This window comes from Giardia intestinalis, chromosome 5, assembly GCF_000002435.2.
Source record: "Giardia intestinalis strain WB C6 chromosome 5, whole genome shotgun sequence".
NCBI classification, from domain to species: Eukaryota; Fornicata; order Diplomonadida; family Hexamitidae; genus Giardia; species Giardia duodenalis.
Window position 1 is genome coordinate 2,814,173 of NC_051860.1, and position 23,870 is coordinate 2,838,042.

The 23,870-nt window shown below is 46.9% G+C and overlaps 9 protein-coding genes across 9 annotated transcripts; 6 read left to right on the plus strand and 3 right to left on the minus strand.

Moving 5' to 3' along the window:
• Nucleotides 1-53: 53 nt before the first annotated feature.
• On the plus strand, nt 54-5,039 carry GL50803_0021474 (uncharacterized protein; the record flags this gene model as incomplete). The annotated part of the gene is made up of 1 exon (XM_001706820.1): nt 54-5,039. The coding sequence occupies one exon, from the start codon at nt 54-56 to the stop codon at nt 5,037-5,039; it is 4,986 nt and encodes a 1,661-aa protein (XP_001706872.1).
• A 94-nt stretch (nt 5,040-5,133) lies between these two features.
• Nucleotides 5,134-5,430, plus strand: GL50803_007046 (uncharacterized protein; the record flags this gene model as incomplete). The annotated part of the gene is made up of 1 exon (XM_001706819.1): nt 5,134-5,430. One exon carries the CDS (start codon nt 5,134-5,136, stop codon nt 5,428-5,430), a length of 297 nt encoding a protein of 98 aa, XP_001706871.1.
• A 215-nt stretch (nt 5,431-5,645) lies between these two features.
• GL50803_0032676 (Ankyrin repeat protein 1) lies at nt 5,646-7,835 on the plus strand (the record flags this gene model as incomplete). The annotated part of the gene is made up of 1 exon (XM_001706818.1): nt 5,646-7,835. The coding sequence occupies one exon, from the start codon at nt 5,646-5,648 to the stop codon at nt 7,833-7,835; it is 2,190 nt and encodes a 729-aa protein (XP_001706870.1).
• GL50803_007236 (Reduced folate carrier) lies at nt 7,798-9,297 on the minus strand (the record flags this gene model as incomplete). Its single annotated transcript, XM_001706816.1, has 1 exon — nt 7,798-9,297. The coding sequence occupies one exon, from the start codon at nt 9,295-9,297 to the stop codon at nt 7,798-7,800; it is 1,500 nt and encodes a 499-aa protein (XP_001706868.1).
• Nucleotides 9,298-9,837: 540 nt separating this feature from the next.
• GL50803_007234 (uncharacterized protein) lies at nt 9,838-10,977 on the plus strand (the record flags this gene model as incomplete). The annotated part of the gene is made up of 1 exon (XM_001706815.1): nt 9,838-10,977. The coding sequence occupies one exon, from the start codon at nt 9,838-9,840 to the stop codon at nt 10,975-10,977; it is 1,140 nt and encodes a 379-aa protein (XP_001706867.1).
• A 45-nt stretch (nt 10,978-11,022) lies between these two features.
• GL50803_007233 (uncharacterized protein) lies at nt 11,023-12,321 on the minus strand (the record flags this gene model as incomplete). The annotated part of the gene is made up of 1 exon (XM_001706814.1): nt 11,023-12,321. The coding sequence occupies one exon, from the start codon at nt 12,319-12,321 to the stop codon at nt 11,023-11,025; it is 1,299 nt and encodes a 432-aa protein (XP_001706866.1).
• A 317-nt stretch (nt 12,322-12,638) lies between these two features.
• Nucleotides 12,639-12,932, plus strand: GL50803_007231 (CCAAT-binding transcription factor subunit A; the record flags this gene model as incomplete). The annotated part of the gene is made up of 1 exon (XM_001706812.1): nt 12,639-12,932. The coding sequence occupies one exon, from the start codon at nt 12,639-12,641 to the stop codon at nt 12,930-12,932; it is 294 nt and encodes a 97-aa protein (XP_001706864.1).
• A 154-nt stretch (nt 12,933-13,086) lies between these two features.
• On the minus strand, nt 13,087-14,748 carry GL50803_007230 (uncharacterized protein; the record flags this gene model as incomplete). The annotated part of the gene is made up of 1 exon (XM_038046325.1): nt 13,087-14,748. One exon carries the CDS (start codon nt 14,746-14,748, stop codon nt 13,087-13,089), a length of 1,662 nt encoding a protein of 553 aa, XP_037902312.1.
• A 2,009-nt stretch (nt 14,749-16,757) lies between these two features.
• On the plus strand, nt 16,758-23,861 carry GL50803_0017192 (Sec7 family protein; the record flags this gene model as incomplete). Its single annotated transcript, XM_001706806.1, has 1 exon — nt 16,758-23,861. One exon carries the CDS (start codon nt 16,758-16,760, stop codon nt 23,859-23,861), a length of 7,104 nt encoding a protein of 2,367 aa, XP_001706858.1.
• Nucleotides 23,862-23,870: the final 9 nt, after the last annotated feature.

The window sequence follows — 23,870 nt, forward strand, 5'->3', positions numbered from 1 at the left end:
TTTATCACCAAGACCCTCTTTTTAGGGTCAATTTTCCAGTTTGAATTTCTAAAATGGAGACACGCGCCTACACCCACAGAGACTACGCATACAGAGCGCACCGTTTACTACAGGCGGCCCGAGTGTTCTCAGCGAATTCAGATCCCTCCTTTCTCCTCGTTGTCTACAGCAGGAACTTTGGCTTTGACCCTGTGTCAAAGGCGATCCTATCTTATTTGCTAGAAGGCACCGCGGGGTATTCATCGTTCATTAGTGTGCAGGATTTTGACGACATCGCCCTCTGTATTGACGTTGTTCAGGGCACGTTCTTGTGGTATTTTCCTACGCAGGAGCTATTGGATCAATACAGACATATTATCTCTGGGGTGTTGAGCTCCTATGTCTATATTGGCTTTACAGATCCTCTGGTATCGAAGACAAACTCTCTGGAAGACGCTGGAGGCACCAAAAACACAAGCTCGCACGAAACTCCGTACCTTTCTCTCCGCGTGGTTGGATGCCGCCGTTATGCCTCCTTAGCTGAGGCAGCATGCACTAAAGGCTTCGCTAGCAAGGTGCTTGAGTATGAAGACAGCAGCAGTGTTTTAGATGTTCCCCTTCTTGCATTCTTGCGCGACGCACTCATCCCCGTCGACGTTTCTGCCGATACAACCCAGACAGCATCTCCGAAGGCCACGCATGGTAATACACAAATACGACAAGACAGCACCAACAAGAGTTGCTGCTCACTCAACCAATCGGAGTGTGCATCGCATTTCACAGTATACAGTGCAATTGAGGGCCCAGCCCAGCCGGGGTCTGACCCTCGTTACAGAGAGTTTTTGGAGTCTATTCCGTCAATGGCTTTAAAAGCTTTGCCTATTGATGTGCTTTATCAGTGTTTATATCATGTAGACATGTGTTCGGCGCGCACGCTCTACCGCTCGATGCACTTGCTCGAGCTGCAATGCTTAGAGTGCGTCAATAAGTCCAAAGACCTCGTGGCATCTATCCCTCCTGGCACGGCAGACATAGGACAAATGCTCTTGGCCTCCATCTCTGAACCGATGGTAGCAGAGTTCACGAACAAGAGGACTCATTATCTTGACATCTGTGCTGCCATGCGAGCGGCAAACGCTACAGATGATTTCTTTAACAGGACAACCACTGTTAAGTACTATCCACTGATGCTTCTAGCTGCAAAGACGGCTGGTGACGGCACTCGCGCGCTCACATGCGGTGGAATTATTGATATAAACGTCGTCCATCCGCTATATCCTTTGCAAGTACGGAGATCACTTATTGTAGAGCCATATAAGTCCACGCAATCGGATGCAAAAGACATAGATTGTGTGCCATCATCTGTTGTCAATGCATTTTATAGCATTGCAGGTGCCGTTGCCTCTCAGCTGCCCGAGCTCGTCACACTTCTCGCCGATGAGCTGGGCCTGGGAAGCAAGCTGTATGCAAAGAGTGATGACCTTGCAAAGGCAGTAGAGTCATCGTTAGGACCATTAAAGAATAAGATATCGGGCACCCTAACTACATCCATGCAAGCGGAGAACTTCTCTGTTAACGCAGCAACACTGAAACAGGCGATCAATCTTACAAGTAATGCTATAAAGATCTCCTGTGAGTACTACAATCTGGGGATGACAAAGGTAGTATATGGCCGCGTCCTGTACCACATCAACCTTGCTATTCAGGTACGCTTGCCCTACACATCTTCGCACGTCCTGGCCTTGACGATTGTGCATGGGGATACACTGCTTACATATCCAGGGGGGTACTATTGCATGGGTTCGCAGCTACTGGCATCTAAGAACACGGTTACCCGGCTCCGTTGCAGCGACAAGTTTGTCTTCCGCGATCTGGCGATGCTCCCCGCGAAGCAGCATAATATGACTAATCTCGCCTGCGAGATGAGGCTTCTACACTATGTCGCCATTAATGGAAAGAAGTTTCTGCTGTCTCCTCTTACCAAGACGTCGTTTCCGTGCCTTCTGCACTTTGATCCCGGTTTCCATCTTAGTGTGTGCCTCCAGAATCTTGGTGACTGTATACTCAACATGACTCCCAACCCAAAGAGTCAGGCATTTTTGTCCACTAAATCTATGTACACGGATAACATGAAAGATCTTTTCAAATATCGTCCTCTATTGACAACTGTAGATGGGCATATGTCGCTGATGCTTTTCACACGCATACTAACTTCTGAAGAGCGCCATGATGTGAGCACAGCTCAAGAGGAAGGCGCTGGTCTCGGTGGCTCACAGCTTTCAGGGCCCTCGGAGGAAAACTTATCTGTTTATATGGAGAACAGCCTGATGGACTTGTCTGCTGTTGTGGGACATAGTGTAGCAGGCGGATTTGCAGCAAGCATAGATCTCCTTGCCAGGAAGCTCAAGATAACTGTTACGACAGCTATCCGCTTATTGTTTGTTGATAGTATGCTCTCAAGTACCGATGCTCTTGGGAAACTACGCAACCTCTCTGCCCTGTACAACGACTGTTATGCTTCTTTGGGGCTTGTTCAGATTTATAAGCCCACCGATGTCACTGCAGCCTACGGCTTCAAGGTATTCAAGCAAGAGCGCGGCGGGGACTTCCTGCTGAGCGAGGATGACTTGCCACAGGGCATCGTCTCTGGAGAGGATCTTCTTCAGCTCATATGGTCTATGGCCAAGTTTGCTTGCAAGGAGGCCGACCTTCCTGCAGAGCTGCAACGTACCACAATGAGTGCTGATTCTATGAAGAAGTTAACGCATGCATGCATTCTCAATGGGCTACTTGACGATGTCTTTTCATGTGGCTCTTCTGAGACGGTTGCAGGACCTGTAGACGCCCCTGATAGCACTACTAAAGCGCTCCTTGAGCAGTCCTCTAAGAACGTAGAGGCCCACAATGTACACTTTTACTCATCTAGTTTTGCCATGGGAGCAACTGGTGTGTACAGGGCAGGTCTCAGTAATATCTTTAGACAAGGTATTCAGGCCATGGAGACACAGGATACTCTGAAGCTACAGGCATCGATGGGAATACATGTAGCGGACAAGATTATCGCCCATACAGGGAGCCCACTTGACTGCCTAGATATGCTATGTTTGACAAAGGAACATGCACCTGTAAGCCCGGTCACGACTCGCTCCTGTGTCTTCGATAAGGATCTCAAGCTCAGTTCCAATAATCATGTGGTTATTATCAGTGGTTTCGGTGATCTGTCGAATACGCTCGTGGCTCTATTTTCGGCTGCGCTCCAATCTGAGCTTAACGGCTCAACCAGCTCAATCAACAAAATTATCACGCGCTCCCTTAATGAACGGGCATTCTTATCTGATCTGCTATCCGTCCTCCCCAATCTAACGAACACTGTCATCATCGGGCAGATAACTGCCGAAAGCAATCTGTCAGTCCTTTTAGAGTCCGTTGGTACCTTCGTAGCGAGCAATTATGTGACTACTGTTCGACATATCTCTGTGTCCACGCCTGCTGTTTTCAACGTGCATTGCGCAGCTACAGAACCAAATGTATATCAACTTCCATTTAACATGTCCTTTATTCCTACGTGGACTAAGAAACTGGTTGTTGTTACAGAGCCAGGAGTGGTTCCAGATAAGAATGCAATGTCTCACTTTGGCATCTATTCATTGTCGGGCCCAGAACTCTCCGCCATCTCAGCCTCTGCGGAATCATCCAAGGCAGCTCAGAGCGCAGCCAAGAAGGCACTCTTGTTGGACAGCCTATCTGCTAACCCACAGCCCCTGACTGATAAGACTGTTTACGAAATATCCAAGGGAAGCTTGTTTAGCAAAGAGCAAATGGTGATTCATAGTCTCACTCTTCCTGGTAACCAAGTCACAGACATTTGCTCCGAAGTAGCCAGAGGCATCACTGATGATGTGTATGCCTGTAGGTGGGACTTTGCGACTCCAGATAAAGACTTGTTCGTGCTCTTTTCCGACCGGCCAAGCTATCTAAAGAGAGATTCTGGTGCAACGAAGCGACAGCTGCATTCCTCAAAACATCACATTATTCAGCAAATTGATAGCTCTTACACCGATACGATGCTCCGCAGGTCTCTGGGAGGACTCCGCCGCATTATCACGACAAGGCAATCGATAAAGGTAGGCCTCTTGCCAAAAATATTTACCATGCTTTTAGGAGCGTGCGATGGTAACGAAACCCAGGGAAATGTGCAGGTAGTATTAAACCTCAGTAATGCACTCTTCTTGGAGCTTAGCACCCACAGGAACACGATATCCGTGGGGAGATATAATATTGATGACTACTCTTCGCGGCGGTTCTTCCCAAGCTTCCTAGGAAAGGTGACAGTCTTGAGCAGTGAGCCTGCCACGATCTTTGAGCAGCCCACTTTTAGCCGCCTATTCTCTAGTTTTATGGAAGAGATCTTCCGTGAGCTGTTTTTGGAATTGGCACCCACCAATCTTGAGATTAAAGAGTATGGGAAGACTGCAGACCCTCTCGCCGTCGTTGAGGATCTGAACACACTCAGTAAGGAGAACATTTCGTGGAGCCTCGTTAAGGAATACTACAGCGACGAGAAACTACCGTCAGGCTGGTACTACGACGGTATAAAGTACATCTCCATGGATGGAGAGCGTTCTAGCGATAGACCTGATAAAGCAGAGCTTATGAAAAGGTTTGCTGAAGAATTGGAGGCTAAAACGCTTCGCCCAAAGGGTTCTAGCAAGGAAGAGAACCCCACGACGCGAGAGATAGAAAACGACATACTTAAGCTTAATATCAGAGACGATTCAGAGCCAGAGAGCGATGCAGATGGCATGAATGTGCCATTCGTAGCAAACAAAGCCATTCCGGACCCTGTCAACGTTGGCAGTTCTGAGGCATCGAGACCTTCAAGGAACCCAATTGGGTCCATTGCAACAGCCCTAAGAGATGAATCGGGGCAAGGCACAAAGAATGCAGTCTATACCAAAAACACCGTTCCTGCTTCGCGAAATGCGGCGATACTGCGCCCGTCGGGCTCCCGCACAACCCAGGCCCAAAATCAAAAATCTAAGCCTGGTGCCAGGCAATAGTAGGTGCATCTTTAGGTTAAAGTTGAAATTAAAATTGAAAGTGGCATTAAAATGATGAGAAGGGGATTTTAAAAATACAACACTACAAGATCCAATGACCAGCATGAATGCGCCCGATGATCGTAAGCAGGAGCTTTCAGGAGAGCTCAAGAATCTTCAGCCTATTCTAGAGATGATGCGCCTAGAGCAGATAATCGACTCTTGCAGTTCATCTCCAAGGTCCTCAGTATTTAAAATGGGCCGCCAGCCAAAGCGCCAGAGAGATATATTAGCAGAGGAGGACATCTTCATGACCTCTACTGAGTGCTCGCTCAATAATTCGCGGGCCGAGTCTCCGAAGGAGGCCAGCGATGAAGATCTAATAGGAATCACATTCAAGAAGAATTTCTAGCGCGTCTATGTTCACCGTCGGTACCTCTAGATGCTTCAGTAATTAGTAGTTCGCTTCTTGTACGCGGTCTACTTGTTTTTTGTTCCGTCTGGGCTTGACTCAGTGGTAACTTCTACTAGAATAGGGATGGAGTAAATCGCTCTGCTTCAAGGGGACAAAAACATGGTTAAAATTAATTTTTGCCCCTGGATTCCGGCTCGGAGCTGCTTGTAATCATGAGTTCAGCCACTATTGCTACACCTGGGCCTTCTTTAGGCACGCATAATCCAGAGCCAGTGATGTCAGATGAGCTACAGCGTTGGTTTATGGCTGCTCGGCAAGGAGAAGAAGATTATATAAAGAGCCACATATCGGAGTTTGGACTGAAAAGAAATCACGAGGGGCATACAGCACTAATGATAGCTGCTAAGTATGATGTGCCGGAGATTATTTCTATTCTGGTTAACAAGGAGGGCGGGGAGCAAACAGACGGTGGCTTAACGGCGCTCGCTTTACAGATCACGTCTGGTCACCCGATCAACCTTGAATTGTTCCAGAAAGAGGGCAATATCCAGGTTCGTAGCCACGTCGAGCCAGCATTCCTCGCTGTCATGGTAGACAACGTGGATGCGCTGCAATTTATCATCCAGAATATGGGCGATAGCACATCGGGCGAGTCTCTTTACTTATTAGACATTTGCATCGACAACAACTCTGTGTGTTGCTTTGAGCACCTTATGACTGCATTTACAAATATCCCCAACTCTTACATCAATAAGTTGATAAGCATAGTAGAAAAAAAGCTAGATGTGAACCCCAGGATCATTAGCATTCTTCGGCGATACAAGCCGTCGCTCACATCCGTGAGTAGAAGTGCTACGACACCTCCACGGACCAAGAAGAAGTCCGAACCTGTCCCACTTGTGGGGAGCTCATTAAAGCGATCCGTCTCCGCGACAGTCGACCCTAACTCTCAAGGCAGTTCTTCTCCTGATCCTATGCTAGGTAAGTTGCAGTCTCCTCGAGAGGCACCTGTGGCCTCTCTGCCACCACCTCCCCAAACTACCTCACCCCTCACCATGACAGACATCGCTCCCCTGCGTGACCAAGACGATGTTCACAATGTATCAAGGGGCCCGACCAAACGGTATACGGCCCAATGCTCTAGGGTAGATCCTGTGGCAGATATGATCTTGAGTACTACCCCCAATTTTCCACAGGATTCCAATGCGTACATGGACACAGGGGTGGGGACAGACACTCTAAGTAATGACCTATTAAAGCCTATGGCTGACCAGCTTGACGCAGATCTCGCCTACAAAGCGGACTACGGGCTACTTCCAGGAAAGCTTCCTCTTGCGGAGGGGATTGATGACAACAATGGTTGCAGAGATAATCACAAATGCTGCATCGAATATGCCTGTCTACTGATGAAGTATGACGATCTGGAGGAAAATAACACATATTTGTATGAAAAAAATTCAGCCTTGCATTCAGAAATAGGAGAGTTAAAACAGAACATCATTAAATTAAAAGCCCAGATTGAGCAGCAGAACGCAGATAACGAAGCGCTCAGAAAGTCGTTGGAGGACGCTAGGTCAGCACCCACTCTATCGGCCTTGCCAGGCCATACCAGCGGCCACCCTGAAATGGATGCTTCTACCTTACATAGTACAGAAGAGCCAGAGTTGGATGAGGGTAATATGATCGGGAAGCTCCAAATGTATATCATGAAGTCCAGAAGGCTTGAACAGGAGAATCGAGCTCTTAAGCAAAGGCTAGAGGACTGCGTAGCTAAGATTCATGCATTAGAGCGAGAGAATACGATGAAGGGCCGTCTCAATCAACTGCTTACAGAGGACAACAAGCGCTCAAGGGAGCAATCCAGGTGCACGTCCGTTATATCGCGCTCAGAAAGCGTCCTGTCGCCAAGCAATACATTCATGGATAGTATGACGGTTGGCCTGGAAGACAGCATAATGGACATGATTACAAGCAAACTTACGGATAGAACTAAGCTAGAAGCCAATGTATTGCGACGGAAGGTTGCAGAGCTCCGTGCCGATATGTCCCAAATGCTAGAAGATCTCATGATCATCAGTAGTTACTCTATGGATCTGCTTCCTCCATCCTGTGCTGGGGGCGTGTATACGGCCAACCTCAGAGAAAGAGCTATACGACTGGAGAAGCAAGCTAATACCGACTCCGTCAAGGTGCTGTTCAAGCGCCACGCAGACTTGGTCATAGACTGCCTGACTTATTTGAGATCCATCCGAGATGAGTCTCGTTCCTATGAAGAGGAGTTCCCGGAGAGCAGGAGCAAGAGCAGGAGTAGAAGCAAGAACAAGAGTAGGATGGGACGTGCATCCAGTAGATCGTTGTTTGGAACTATACTTCACAAGATTGGTCTGGGAGGAGAGGATTAGCGTCGAAGTCTTCTTTAGTTGCATTATCTTTGCTGCCTCTTCTGCAGCTTCCTCTGAATCTAGATACCAAAGCGACAAGCAATGATATAAGTAATCCCGTTAACCCCAGCACTGCACACCACAGGTAGTGAGTCTGGTTGGCAGTAAATCCTTCGAATTCATTAGCCACGCTATTGAACACAGTCGCTTGAACAATGAGTACAATGGCAGCCACGATAAGCGCCTGGCAAAGAAACACGGCCGGGTAGACTGAGAGCTGGCACGAGGCCGCAAGCTGCGCCCACATTACAGTTATCGTCAGCTCCGCAGCAGCGAATTCGACAACGTTTGCTACAAAAAGCCAGATCAAGTGCTTCACAAAGGCAGGGATAATCAGAAGACAGGATAGGATGAAGAGAAGGAGGATCTGTAGGATCCCCGTTCGCTTAACCTTTTTACACGTTAGCGCAAGGACACTCCCAAGCACTCCACTAAGTCGCCCAATCATAACAAACAGACCGTATAACTCGTCCTTGGTGCCCTGCTGAACATCGTAAAGAATGTTTGTTATATAATTCTGATAAAGTGTATGCCCCGACAGGCTGAAGATGCCAATGTACAATGGAAGGACACCCGCGAGCCCTCCGCCCCAAACGTAAGACAGTCCTCGCAGGTAGAGTTTGCGTGACATCTTCTCTGTGCCGATAGATGACGCGCATAGATCGTTATTCTTTCCGTTCTCCGATGTCTCATCAGACACTTGATTCTTAGATACTTTAAAATAGCTAGTGGGGGTGTGTCGCTGAATACATGTAAGTATTGTCAGGGGCACAACTGAAGAAGACACCGAAATGGCGGTAATTATGAAGAGGAGACGCTTAGAAAAGTTCGTGATAAAGCTGACCATAAGCTGTCCAAAGAGATCGCTAATGACATGAGTAACTAGAAGAGTGGTTCTAGAAATTGTGGACGCACGAAGGTGACTGGTCATCACAGAGACAGTCCTATTTTTCAGAAAGTAAAACGTCGCGCAATACACCGTTTCAGAGGCGACTGCCAGGCCGTAGAAGACTTCGGCAAAAATAGCAACAATTAGCTTGTCGACGAATATGAGCAGCGTATAGCACACAACATAACCAACCCAGCCAAAATAAAGCAGTGCGTGATGGGATATCCCTATCGACGCCATGCTGAGCACGAGTAGAAAGCCAAAGTTGCTGTACCCGGACATGGGGAAAACAGTTTGATTTATCTGGTCCATCGAGATCCCATTGTCTATGTAATATGGCACTACGAACGGCTCAGCAGGTTTGAAGGCACAAAGAATACCTAGAAGGACTTGGAGAAACAACAAAGCATTGAACGAGCCTGCTCGAGGAGCATCACTGCGCGTATTACATTTATCGGACTCCTCTTTTAGATCTGTGTGTGGGTAATCATTCGATGTGCTATTTGTCACATCTGCTTCTGGTATTTCGGCCATTGAGTGGTTGTGCTGCTTGGAGACTATTTGATTAAATTAAAGGGGTAAAAATTGCCCCGTGCGCTCAACCGAAGTACGTTACAATCGCCTGAGTAGAGCAGTATCCTAGTGCTGCTGTGCAGCGATACACGACAGTTCGTGTAAGTGTAGAGATTGATCTTTGGTTGCAAACTGCACCAATGGGATGGAAAACGAAGTCTAGCAAAATCGGCACTCTGCTATATCGCCCCTGTGATTGATGGTTGGATGCTCTCACCTCTGCGGAAAATTGCCGTTCAGCTTTTGCTAGGATATGTTGAGATTAATCCCTTCAAAAATGTTCAAGAGCGTCTAAAAAATTATTGAAAAATCAAAAAATTCACAGGGCTATGGACTAATAACAATAAGTTGCATTTTTATCAACTTAAGATCAGCCAAACTTGAGTAAACAAAAACGATGCTCATCAGTTTACTGCTACTGAGAACACACTAATGCGTGGAAGGACACGAGTAGTTGAAGCTTGTACTCGATAGTCATCAATTTTAAATCGATTTAAATATATGCGAGCCGTTAACCTTCCATCGTTTACCTTGCCTTCCCAATCCTACGCCATCATCTCTTACCCCACTCAGCAACCTCACCCTGTGCAAGATATGATGACTCAACTCCGGTCTTCCAACACTGCGATCAACGATCAACCTCAGGAGATTGATCCTGCCTCCCAACTAACACAGATGAAAGTATGCGATTCAGTTGTCTCCTTGCCCATTAGTAACACCATAGAACCAGGCCTTCCCCTGTATAGCCTTGGATCTTCACAACCGTCCTCTCAAGTCCCACCTGCTTCTGTGGCGAACCGTGTATCCATTGTGCACCAACAACCGGGTGTTAATATAGGTGTTATAGATGCTAACGGGATGTGTTACTTGATTACAACTCCATCATCAACTCAGCCCGCGGGGCTAACGACACAGCCTAATCTTCAGCTTGGCACTGCTACTACTGCTTCAAGCAGCAGTGTACCCCACTTAATGCCCGCATCTGACAGGCCTGAGGTTGTACTGACCGACTCCCTTGCCGTTACAAATTCTACAAATATGCTAAATAACACGGCTCTAACGCAATCTGTTGCGCAGATTGCAGCCCTACTCAGTACTTGCCACGTTTCCATAATCCCTACTCAGAGTCTACCCACGGCAACTCCTCTCACGATCCCCACACAATCGCCCTCTTTGTCAGTACCCTATGCTCTTTCCGGACGGAACACCGCTGATATCATGCGCGGTGTGCAATCGTACATTGACCCTATCACACTACCCTCGTCATGTAGTGGAGACCCTGGGCCACTAACATTCGACAGCTTACTCCCCAGCAGTATGAATACGCGTGGGAGCGGGCTCTTTGATTATCCGGTATCCACAGACTCTCTATTTCAGAGACACAGGCATAGCTCAGTAAGACACAAGACCATAGCCGAGCGAACATACTCAAACGCGACGGTGCTCTGGACACCAGAAAAACACGAAGCATTTGTCACTGTTTACGAGAGCTTAGTGAATGCCAAGGAGAAGATCACACAGGGCGCCATTTTCAAGGAAATGAAGAAGCGCTATCCGAACTTTCAGCTGACTCTACGTCAAATACAATCCAAGCTACAGAAGTACAGGCTCCGCCTCAATACCCAAGCCGACGCACGCTAACCATCTAGTGCTAGCTGCCCTGCCCGTCAGCTAAATGCTTACAGGCTATCTATCGTTATCCGTTTTTGCATAGCATTCGGCTAGTTTTAAGAATGCGCCGGGACACTCTTCGATCTTTTCTGATATTACATTTGTCTGGAAGCCCTCGTCTTGTGAGCCGAGCAACGCAGATCGCAGTATTAGTAAACCGGCTGATAGTCTATTTACCAACTTCTCCAGGCCGTGGGGCAGCGTGTAGAGCTCTGCATGCAAGTCGTGCCCAAAAGAAACTAGATTAGCGATCTTCTCCTCCTGACGTGCAATTTCAGAGGTTAGTGTAGTCGACTCCTCAACATTGGCAGAGAGCATGCTTTCGCTCAGTAGTGCCCTCTTCTCACGAAGCTCGGCGCTCAGTCCACTGACCTTCTTGATGAGTGCCTCATAGCCGCTATCTGTGACTGCAAGAGCAGACAGCTTTGTAAACGACCAGTCCGCATCTTTGTCTGTGTCATGAACAGTACTATCAGAATCAAGACATGCGGCGAAGATCTCGCAGCAATCTTTAATCCGCCTGCTTTTCTTACAATCAGCCTCAATGTCGGCAGCCGTGCGCTCTGTGTGTGGTGCCCGGAGGTCGTTCGCACAAATAGTAGGGAGCAAGTCTTTCTCAGCTTCACGCGCGAACCAGTCTGCTGCCTTGGTCAGTACTGAAGAATGTTCAACGAGCGTCTTGATGGTGGTGAGGACGTTTTGTCTTTCTATGAGTACAAGCGTTGCAGAGTCCTGGTCGTCCTGCGCAAGGAGTTTAAGGCTTCGTTCCTTGGTGGCGACAGAAAATTTGTGAAGTGCAAATGCCAGTACAACGCAGTGACTGACATATGCAGTGATTGCCGTAACAGCATCAAAGGCAGCAGACCTAGCCATGCAATTTGCAATGGGTGCTTTGCAAAGAATGCCGTCTCCCAGCATTGCCAAAGAGGAGCTGTCCACCGGCTGGCTCTCTAAGCCTTTCAGATCAGCCCTTGCCTGTTCAAGTGCTTCGGATATCTCTGCCTTGACCTGCAAGAGATGATCGCGTGCGAGCCGACGTAACTGGATAAGTAGCATCAGCAAGCTGCTTAACTCTGTACTGCTTCTCCCAGCTTCTGTTCCTATGAGCGCCCTCAGGGACTCTATCTGATTGTTTAGATCGGACGCGCGCAACTCGTAGGCCTTTTCGGAGTCTTGGAGCTTGCTAATGAAAACGGCACAGATTCCTCGGATAATTGTCCTAGATGCGCCGTCATTTGGAAAGACTGACAAAACCTGTTTCAGAAACCCCTGCTCTTCAGCAGCCAGTGTGGAATAATCACAATCGGCCGCCATTTAAATTTTATTTTGGGTACAGGTGCAGTGCTAGGTAAGGGTGCTAGACAGCCACTGTAAGCCTGGGCACCACCACTAGTAGGGTGGCGGTGGGGCCAGTAGCTGATGGATAGGATGCTGACCCCACTACGCGTGTCTGAGTGGCATAATCTCAGATCGAGCCTGAAGCCGGACCTCAACAGACAAAAGCTGCGGAATCGCTATAGAAAATTTACAATAGACCAATAAACAAAGAATCATACTTTCATAACACAAAATACACACACCCCGTTTGACTCGGAGTAAATACTTTTTAAGTTCTTTTATTTAATTTTAAAATGACCGATGAGAGGACTACGGATCCCTTTCTCCCCATAGCAAACATTGGGAGCATAATGAAGGAGTGTCTTCCAGCCAACACGAAGTTGACTCGCGGCGCCAAAGAGCTTGTTCAAGAAGCTGTGACAGAGCTCATCTGCTTCGTCGCACTGCAGGCACAGACTTACGCTGTGTCCCATAGAAGAAAGACAGTCAATGGAAACGATATCATAACTGCTCTTCACGACCTCGGCTTTGTAAGATTTCATGCAATCTTACACAAATATTATTCATCTATGCTGCGAAAGAATTGAGAAAGATGGCTTAGTTCGTTCTCGGTGATCGCTATTCCACTAGATGCTTATGCAAAGTTCCGACGTAGTTGCGGTACATAGGCACTCCTCACACTTGAGATGACAGTTCAAAGCTTTTATGGGGCAGGTTTAGCACGGGCGACCCAAGACTCGGCTAGAGCTTGGTCCTTGCGCGGGAACCGGACAAGTAGGATGGAGTGGGATCTTCGTTTAAGCTAAAAGGATCATTAACTACTATGCCTGCACTCGAACACGCTTCCTTGTCTTCTGGAATACCTTCAGAGGTATCGAATTTGACAAAGGGGAGGTTCGAGAAGATATCCGAGGAGACAGAGGACAGCTCTGTATAGTTTTGCTGCGTAAATTGCGAATAGAACATCTGCTCGCTTTTAACGCCACCTTCCCCATTGTCTCCAGATGAAGCAGTCCATTGTGTGCCGCATGCCATCTCTTCCTGGGTGGGGGTTCTAGTACCCGAGGCCAATAACGAGGCAGGATGAACAGGAAAGTCCAGACTGCATACTGACGCAGAACTGGACGCTGATGCCGATGCCGAGTAAACGCTAGCGGCACGAAAATGATCTACAACTTGGTTGGGAGTGACCGGGATTGGTGGTGGCTTGGTCCAGGCTGCCTGAGCTGGCATGCAGGGCAACGCGGAGTGAGAGCTGAACGGAGAAGGAGCCGACGATATGGCAGCTGGTTGATCATTAGACTCCCAAGAGGAAAAGGTGGAGCTATAGTACCCTCCAGAGTCACCAAAGATAGGCATTGTGTTGCCATGGACTTCACCATATACAGGTGTTCTATCCGTTTTGGTGACGATATAATCGGGATCTTGCTCCAGGCCCAGCTCCAGACTAGAAGTTGTGGCTAGACCAGGGACACCACGCGATAGCAGATTGGAAGACACACTGCCATGCGCTTGTGCAGGGTTGGGCACCCAGTATTGTTGCCCATCAGCTGTCAGGGGATGCTGCGACTGGGGCTGGGGCAGGGGAGCTATGGGGATAGACCTCATAACATTGTAGGACGAATCTATACTATACTGAGGAAGAGGAGAATCGGAAAGGTTGGCTAACACTGTAAAGCTTTGTGAGGGATTTTTGGAAGAAAGTGAGCCAGAGTACGTAGCTTTTGTTGATAGACTTGGTAAGCTACTTGACATAAACTTGGGATAATTCAAGGAGAGCTTCGGCATCAGAAGGCTCGAAGAACTGGAAGAGCTAGCAGCTCTGGGGCCTGTAGGTAGCGGGAGGTCTCTCCGCTGCAGAAGACAGGTTTGGTCTTGCTGGTCTGTGTCAGCCCCTGTGTATTTATTGCTGGTTCCAGCAAAGAGACTTGGCTGGAGAACGTCGTCCGACGGAGTTATAATTTTGAATTGCTCTTGCTCGCAGATCTGTGAACTCTGGAGTAGAAGATCGTTAAAGGTATACCCAAGATTAGTATAACAATCTTTCAGCATCCGACACTTCTTGATGTTATGGAATGCCCTGCGAAGTATAACTCGGCTATACTTACGACCGCTGGTGGGAGCGAATTTGGCTAGAACCTCTGCAGATGGATAGCATCGGCTAGAAAGGAGAGACGCAATAAACATGGTGAACTCTGATCTGTCGGTGATGTCCATGATCGAGCCAGAGCTCTCATATCGCGGCTTGATAACCTCGTTGAAATGCTTGCGAGCTAGTTGTTTCTGAATGTTGCAGCTATTTCCTATGCGAGCCCAGTCTATTTGGTCTTTGTGTGCCTGAGCTGCAGAAATGATAGCGACAGGATCAGATGAGGGCACCCCGAGCTGGTGCGCCATGAGCATAAGGATTTTATCGGATGTTACCTGGCTGATATTTGGCCCACGATGGGATTTTCCAGTAAGACTTGGCATTTGTCAATTATTTTTTTAAGTTTGGGCACATTCCTTGACGAATAATTAAACACCGAGATTTTCAAATGGATTTATACCAGCGCGACTTTTCTGTTGCTTAGTGGAGACACTTGCTCTTGAACGACCGCACCCGGTAACCACATACATGAAGCGTACTATCTGATGCTGCAGAGATTGGAGGCCATTATACGCCAATACACTTTTGCCCATTTTGTCGGATGGAGGCCTTTTCTCTCTATTATGTTTGTCGGCACTTACAACACGGAATACTACTATTGTGCCCATCTAGACCTACCTAAATATACTTAAATCAGCTTAATTTACAAGCAATAAATTGTGAATAGAAATACACTAACATTAGCCTGGGCAAGCAAGACCGCCTCTGAAGCAGTTTCTCATGAGCCAGTTTGTCCCGCCAACGGAGTTTGACCCGACTATTTACATATATAAATACAAATAAGGATTAGAGGCACTAAGACACTAGGGTCACTATTATTGAAGAGCATAACAATTGTATCAGCGGATGTAGTGTGACAATGTGGACACTTGAAGATAGCAGTATTCTTACAACTCTCAGGCACGCGACGAACACATTTATGCCTGCAGGTAATAACATGACAACCCACTGACTAGACAAATATGCAATGCAATCTTAAGTAGTCTTCTCCAGAGAAGCAAAATAATTCATCGGAATCTATAGTACTTCGTCACACTCACAGAATGGATAAGGTCTGTCCAGCTAGAGACACCATTCTCATGCTTCATCAGAAGCTTCACCGTCTCGTCCCTTCCGTTCTGGGCGGTGATGATGAGGGTGGTCAGACCCTGCCTGTCCTTCTTACCCTTTTCATCGAGGTGTTGAGACACCATGTCCGTGTCTTCGAGTGATGCGGTGTACATAGGCATTGTCCAGCCAGCGGCGTCCTTCTTGTGTGTCATGAGAAGCTTTGCAACATTGTGATGGCCGGCTCGCAACCTCTAGTCCCTTCTCGTGCTAGGCAAGGGTTTGACTGCTTCTAGGCCTCTACTCTGCGCCACTGTCACCAGAACAACAGAGTCAATATCAGTCAGAGCGTTATGGACTTAACGGCCTCTGCATGGATAAAAGGGAGGAAGGATGCCATCAATGTTGCTGTTTCCTGAACCGTAAAAATAGGTAAGAGCAGAAGTGATCTGCTTAGTGGTACAAAAGACGTCATTAGCAGGCATAGTCTCTCCTTGACTCTCTCCCCAGTGCAGATGCAGAGGTGAAGTAACACTTTGCGTAGCAAGGTAAAGAGTAGAACCCTTTCTAAGCATTCGCTGCACCTAGATACTCCCAGGATATGAGAGCGCACCAAGCATCCCAAATGGCACTGAGAGAACTAGGGGGTAAGTTCTCCAACTGGACCTTCAGAAGCACGTTAGTGAGGCTACCCTTTAAGGCGTAAGCAACCTAGTCAGGTTCCTTGTCAATAAGCCCATCGATATCCTGCAACGTCTTGTCAAAGCGGACATGGAGACCAGAAATGACAGGCGGATTTTTAGTCCGGTCGCTAAAAAGTTGTTGAATCGATTAAAGCGCCGGCTTCTCATACGGGCTATAGGGCTACCATAATTGGCCAGCCTGTTGCGTAGTCACAAATAAATACGCGTCATGCTAGCATGTCTTTTCATTTTTGCTGAGAATGTGTCAACGCACTTGATTGCCACCTTCCTTTTCTTCTGTTTTGGGAAGCGATCATTCCACCGTTGCGGTAGGCGGCCAGCCGGCCGGCTTCTGTCCACCAGTACAGACCTGATTTAAAAACTGTTATTGAAGACTGCCATTGCAGACTACAAGTAGGATTGCTTCTTAATTATTTAAATACGATATCTGCAGTTTCCAACTTACGAACTTTCTTCCCTTGCAGAGCTAACAAACTTTAAATCTGATAGTATCAGGACTTTTTTTAAATAAAATGTCACATCTCCCTGAAGACTTCCAATACATTGGAGAGCTTCTTTCTAGCATCATAAGGGTTCTCCCCAGAAAGTTAGGGGCTCTCCGTCCTCCTCTGAAGAACCTAGAGAGTATTTTCATCTCTTTCTTGACAGTCATCAATGAGGACACAGATCAAATTTCAATCAGCGCTAACGACTTCTTGGCGTCCGTTAAGCCGATACCCCACGACTCGTATCTTGCCGAGGGGGCAGAAGTTCTTAAAACAATAGCCAAGCTACTTTCCTCCCAACACCAGAAACTGATAAATCCACAAGACGAATGCACCCATCAGCAGCAAATGATTTATCTAGGGGACCTAGTGGAACTTTCTGCCACAGCCCCCTCCGAGGCTGTGTGTGCTGCCGATGGCGTCACGAAAAGCACGAAGAGTAAGAAAGCCAAGGCCATAGCGCGGGATAAGATGGTTTTACAGCTTTACTACGAGACCTTTTCCAACAGCAAAATGCTTCTTCCACTTCTAGGAATAGCACTAAAGATTCTCTCCCTGCAGATAGACTCTCATATCAATGCTGTGCCCTCAAAGCTCATTGAGCTGTGCTATTGCTTGCTCACAGTTCTTCTAGCAAGTGGAGTACTTTATATGTCGTCTGCCCAACTCTGCTTGCAGGGTCTTCTTGCAGTAGAGTACAGACGACTAGTTAAATATGATAGCAGGAAGAGTGTTTTTCACAACTTTCTGATGCTGGAGTCGTGCTTCAACTTTGACCGAGAGATTGTTGCTGTTCGAACTCTCCTGCTCTGCCTTATTAATTGTGCTGCACTGCGAAACGTTTATTTAATTGAGCAGCAAGCTCAACTAGTGGACAACAGCCCTGAGCCCTCAGCGGCTGTGTCTGCTAACTGGATAACCGAACACACGCTTCTCCTGATCAAGTATGTGCTGTGTCGTTTGTTCACAATTATACTGGCACTGGACAAGAACTTTCCCTCGGTGTCAAAGCTGAAGCCGTCTGTTAGCACAAAGACTCTAGCCACTGATTCGAATATTTATGACTACGCCAGCCTAGTGTTTCTTCGTGTTCAGGCATCTATAGAAACCCTTGAGATAACGCCCGAGCAGTTCTCTTGCATGAATCAACGGAAGTATGAGCAATTTTTGAATACTGTGCAACGATTAGACGTTTTACATCTTCATGAAGTGCTGAATGTTTCCCATTCCTCCTCGCTTCCCATTGGCCTTATGCCATCCACTACACGCATGTACTTCTACAATGCTGTGACAACCTCCATTGCTCAAGTATTTTCGTACGCCTTTCACTTGCGTTCTCTACACTTGAAAGGTGGCTTTTTAATTCCTCGGGTGCCCCCAGACCTTGACAAGTCTCGAATAGCATGCATCGGAGAAGATAAAGAGGCAATGGTAAATCTGCAAGCACCCAGTAATAGCGAAGCTAGCCATAGGACTAATGCTTCCATGCACATGGATACAGTAGAATCCTATATGTTGTCTATTACCGGCGAATTCATAAGGGTGTTATCGCGTCAGCCAGATGCTCTTGTTTCTCTTTCCTTAGAAATGTACTTGGCTTTCACCACTGTCATCAAGGCTATGCAGGCCCCATCCCAAATCTTCATGCTCACATATCGTCATGTTTCCCAGCTGCTGCACATCCTTATCGACACCATAAGCATAGGTCTAAGTGCAGACTCTAGCGAACTTTATCGCATCTCCTTGTACTTTCTTAGAAAACTGCTTGTAGTCGCACTACCCATGCCTGGCCTATTCGAGGTAATTAACTCAATATTGCAAAACTTTCTGATAATGCCTCTGAACGAAAGCGAATCTGCAGACATCCGCGGCCATGGATTGCTCTTCATAGACCTATTGCTCGGAACAACCTATGCTGGAAAGGATGCTACTTATACAGAGAAACAAATCAATCTCCTGAGCTTCTTGTACGATAGTCACATTGCCAGCAGTGATATCGTGTGTTCTGCTCTCCCAGGGCTATATCCAATGAAACCTATTGTTCTCAGCCTGCTTGACGCTGTGGCAAACAACCTCAACACTTATATGACGTTAACAGACGCGTCACTCACAAGCATATCCCATAAGACTCTTTCGTTAGAAGCTCTTTTGTATAAATATATAGACCTATCGCACCGCGTAGACGCTACGACGCTCACGGCCCAATACTCCTTGAGCCCGCAAGGCCCCAACAACACTGCAGTGTTCTTTTCAACTGTAGCCGATTGTGCGGTCCATGTTTTGGTGTCTATTATGCGGGGATTTAGGAGGTTCTTGATGGATAGAAAGTTAACGGAAGCGCAGCAGATGATAATTCTTTCTAATAAGCCGTTAGAGGACCACATAGTTTCGCTGCTCAATGACTATCGCCGGAACACATTGATCTCTGAGTTTGCAACTGCCTCTAGGCCGAAGAAGGTTATTCAGAAAATGATTCAATGCGGCTACATCCGTAACGACCACAGATCCATCATACGCTACATTGTTTCTCAGAATTTCAATAAGAAAGGATTTGGAGTACTCCTTGGCGATCCACACGAATCAGAGCTTCTGGAAGCCTTTGCAGATATTGTTTTCAGTGATCTGAGGCTCTTCATCGACTCAGTGCGCCAAGGAAAAACAGGATCGATGGTTTCAGTCCCCAACTCTGAAGATAGGTCGTGCTACGATAGAGTGGCTGCCATGGTTAATACCGAGTCCCTAGGCTCGTTATTCACATTAACTCAGAAGGAGATGCAGACTCTGCGAGCCCGGCAACGGCAACAACAGCAGCAGCAGCAACAAAAGTCATCATCTGAAGGTCGCCAGTCCGATCATACACCAATTATCCCGGTAATGTGTCGGTGGTCTGAGCAGAAGGAGATGCCGGAAAAATCAGAGAACATCTTCTTGATAGCTATAAGATACTACTTATCGTTCTTTCACATTCCTGGGGAAAGCCAGCAGATTGAGCGAATCATGAAGGTCTTCTCGCAGCACTTTGTGCATCTCTTTTCTCTCTTGCCAGATGACATGAAGAATGGGACGACATTTACTCAGGAGTTAGCATACATACTATCGTATGCAGTGCTCATGCTAAATACAGACTTGCACAACTCATCTGTCAAAGAGAAAATGACCAAGGAAGTGTTCATCAAAAATACGAAGTGTGCAGACAAGCAGGACCTCATCCAAGTCCAATTCCTGGCAGAGCTATATGATGGCATCATCTCTTCGCCCTTTAGTATTAACGAGATCAGGACCAGGCAGTTTATCAGTACCCACGGCTTCCCACAGTTATGCAAAAAGCTAGGAAAGTATATATCTATGGAACTTGACTGTGTCTATCGAGAGTCTGCCAATTGTCACAACACACTTACTGTGAAGCTTGATGAATGCGACGACATTCTGATGGACATTCTTGAAGAAGATACCAACTTAGATCTGGTGTCCAAGCCTTCGCTAACAGCTTGCTCGTCGGAGTCTTGCATTAGGGGTACAGACGCATCACATACTCCACTCGCTTCTACCAGTACAGCATCGAAGGGTCGCGATGACCAGAACAGTGGAACAACCGAGCCTGATGCAGCTGCAGTTGAAGAGCACATAGAGGCAGGAAGCCTGGCAATGCCATTGCAGAAGATTGCATATAATCTGCAGCAAACCACACCACAGTCCACTGCCACTCCCCGTGATCCAGAAGAATCTGGCCATGGCTCTGAGACCCTTGCCACAGCCGAACAAAAGTCACATAACAATGAACAGCCAACTCCGCAAGCTAGCCCGCCGAGTGGACCGATATCCATATCGGATATTCAGGCATTCAAGCAATATGAGCGGTTTCTTCGAATTAATATAGCACTGAACATGTTTATGAATCGCGCAGTTGACTCACTCACAGTCTATATGAAGGCTTTATGGTTCAAAGTTCCAGCTGAGTTCACTGGCGCCGTTCCAGAGCTTGTTTTCCACTTATATAGACTTTGCGATTATTTGATTGTCTGTCAGACGAAGCAGAATATTGCAGAGGAACGTATCAGCGACATCATTTCCCGAGAAGAGACAATACTTCGCATCTTCCAGCACCGATCTCAGCTGCTTCGTAACCTTGTTATTTCGAGCTTATTCTATCTCAGGCGGCATGTCTGGCATGCCAATCTTATTATTCCACACTTGGAGCCTTCCGAGCTATCGACACAGCTAGCTTCTAGCTTAAGGCTGGGTAACAGCAAGGAGGACTTTACTCTCTTAGCCACGTTAGCTGGGCAGCACTGCGCTGTAGCCATAGTCCTCTTCGTGCTTGTATCCTCTCATGTCAATGAGGGCGCATATGAAGCCTTTGGGCATCTATACAATCTTTCTAGAATTCTGTACAAGCTCGTGAGCGACTCTAACCCAAAGGCACTGCGTCAAAGCTTTGTTCTTTCAAATCAAGAATTATCGCGTGGGATTGCTCTCCAGGAGTATACCTCGTTCCACATTATTGAACACTTTATTAATCCATATCTTCACATCCTTATCATTGCCAATAAAGTTTTCCAGAAGTTGGGTCTACGCCTTGAAATCTTTAGCACCCTGGCACTATCCTTTTCTGACAATATTTTGTACTTCTATAGGCACCTCCTAGATATTTTCACAGTGTCTCTTTTGGGCTCAGATAAGGTATGCGCCATTGTACTAGAGCAGCACGGAAAGGAGCTACATGCGTACAACATGATTCGGCTACCTATCAGTGTTGATTTCCTTACATTTACAATCAATATCTTTAAGCTCAGACTGCGAAAAGTTTATAATGCTACACCGGACAAGCAGTTGCCCGATGCAGGCACAGAGGTTCCGGCACTCATGACCCCTCGACGGGGGCTGCATACAGTAGATGTGGACATATACTCTCCAATAACGTGTCTAGATGCGTCGCGGTGTGATGCTAATGATGTTAATGATACTGCATCTAAGCCTACCACCCTTGACATGATCTTGGAGGAGTTCTCACTCGTATACAGTTCACTCATAGTCAGTATTCTCTATGGATATGTGTACTCGAACGACCCGCTAGAAAATGCTGCTACGTGCGCTACTCTCATACGGACTTTGAGTAGGTTTGTCAAGTACATGCTGCCTATTTTTAGGAACAACTTTGAATACTCTGATAACAGACTATCCAGGCTTTTCTTCCTTCCGCTAGCACACCTGAGCAAGCTGATACCGTATCCAACAGACTTGTCGCTGCTTTTTGCAATGGTCAATGAGCTCCTCACAGAGCTCCCTGATACTGATGACCATGACGCTATCTTTTCTGTTATTCTTTCCTCATTGTACAGAATAACGAACAAGAGTCACAATACGTCTATTGAGAATGGTCTTGAAGAGCTTGCATGCACAGAGTGCTTCCATGAGAACAGTGAGCCAGACTTTCCATATAGCTCAAGGTCCTGTTTATTTAGCACTGATTTTCTGGTACTGTACCGAAAGAGCACGCCTATTGACATGACTGCTTTACAGAACACGCTCATGGGCTCCACCATATTGGAACATGGAGCTTCTGTGGTATACCCTACAATCGCGCAGAAAAAGAAGAGCTTACTACAGGGCTCATCTGTTCTTTCATGCATTACACCTAACGCCTCTATCACCAGCTCCATTAGTGCCTCTGTCACATACTCCAATGAGTATAGCTGGTCAACGACCTATGAACAACTTGATGGGCTGCTAAACTTCTTGGGCTCCAAGGTCTCTGAATTGAATAACACAAATGCAAGCAGATTTTGTACTGCCATAGCTCACTTTACATGTCTTGGAGAGACTACCATCTCTAGGACTGCGCTAGGAATCCTCAAAGAAGCGCTGCCAACTATTTTGTCGCTTCACACGGAGCATACACTCGTACTGCTGGAATGTTACCTTAAAACTTTGGAAGCTGCGACCCAGACGAGCAGAGCACTAGCGCTGAGGAACTTTGTATACTCTATCGCCACAGTCCTAATTAATAGCGAGCTCTCTTGCAACTCGGAGCTGTGGGGCTCAGTGTGGCAACGTTGTGTCTCCCCTATCCTTGTGTTCCAGTACACTAGAAACGAGTACGATATCTTGCTCTTTGTGGCCCATACAATTTACTTGATGCTTTCACCGAATGCTCCATTGAACGCTCCATCAAATGAGTATAGCAGTACAGAGGTCGAACTAACGCATCAGACCCTCCAGTCGGCATGCACTTCCTTCCTTTCTCCACTAGCCACAGATTGTTCTAGCATATCGTCATCCAAGCAGCATACCATTGTCTCAGCGTTCTTTGCATTGGTACTGCAATTAATGTTGCAAGGGCAACCCGGGGCCGAGGCAATCGCGCTCCTTTTTTCAGGCGTTATTGAGCCCATGCTCTTGGTGTCAAACATGTACCAGGTGAAGAGCTCCTTTAGCGCTAAGGAATATATTTATGATCCGCTTTTTGATTTACTAGTAGATAGGGTTGACACCACAACATTTCTAAGTTCCACAAAAGAGCAGTCAGTGGCTCCACGCATCACAAGTGCAGCCACACTTCTCAGGTACACACTTGATACTTTGATTTCTGCTCAATTTGATCTGCTTAACAATGATGCATTTGCTTTCTTCTGTTCTGTTCTAGAAGGACCTGTCTTAGAGCTCTTGAAGAACATATCTGAAACATACAGTTCTCATAATAATTTACGAACCGAAGATTGTGAGGCAATTGCATCTGGGGCAGATTTAGTATTTGCGTTAGCAAGCTTACTGGCACCTGGTACAGAGAGCGAATGTTCCGCACCTGATCATTTCCTCAATAGATTGAAGCAATCGGATCACGATATTGGTAGAGTTCTTCGATTTACAGAACAAGGACTGGTTCAATGCATATCATTGCTCACCGTTCTCTCCCGCAAGCTTTCTCCAACGGACGAAACTATTTGCGCTGAATATCACCGCATATCTAACGAGCTCTTTTCAATACTAACCACCCTGCTAACCGCGGACCCATCTATAAAGACCATTTGCAAGGCTACTTTCAAGAAGCTTATAACGCTGGCAGTTCACAACGATTTAGAGATAAGAATGGCTCTAGTTTCATACTTGGACGCTTACGACGAAAAATTCTGAGCAGGCGTG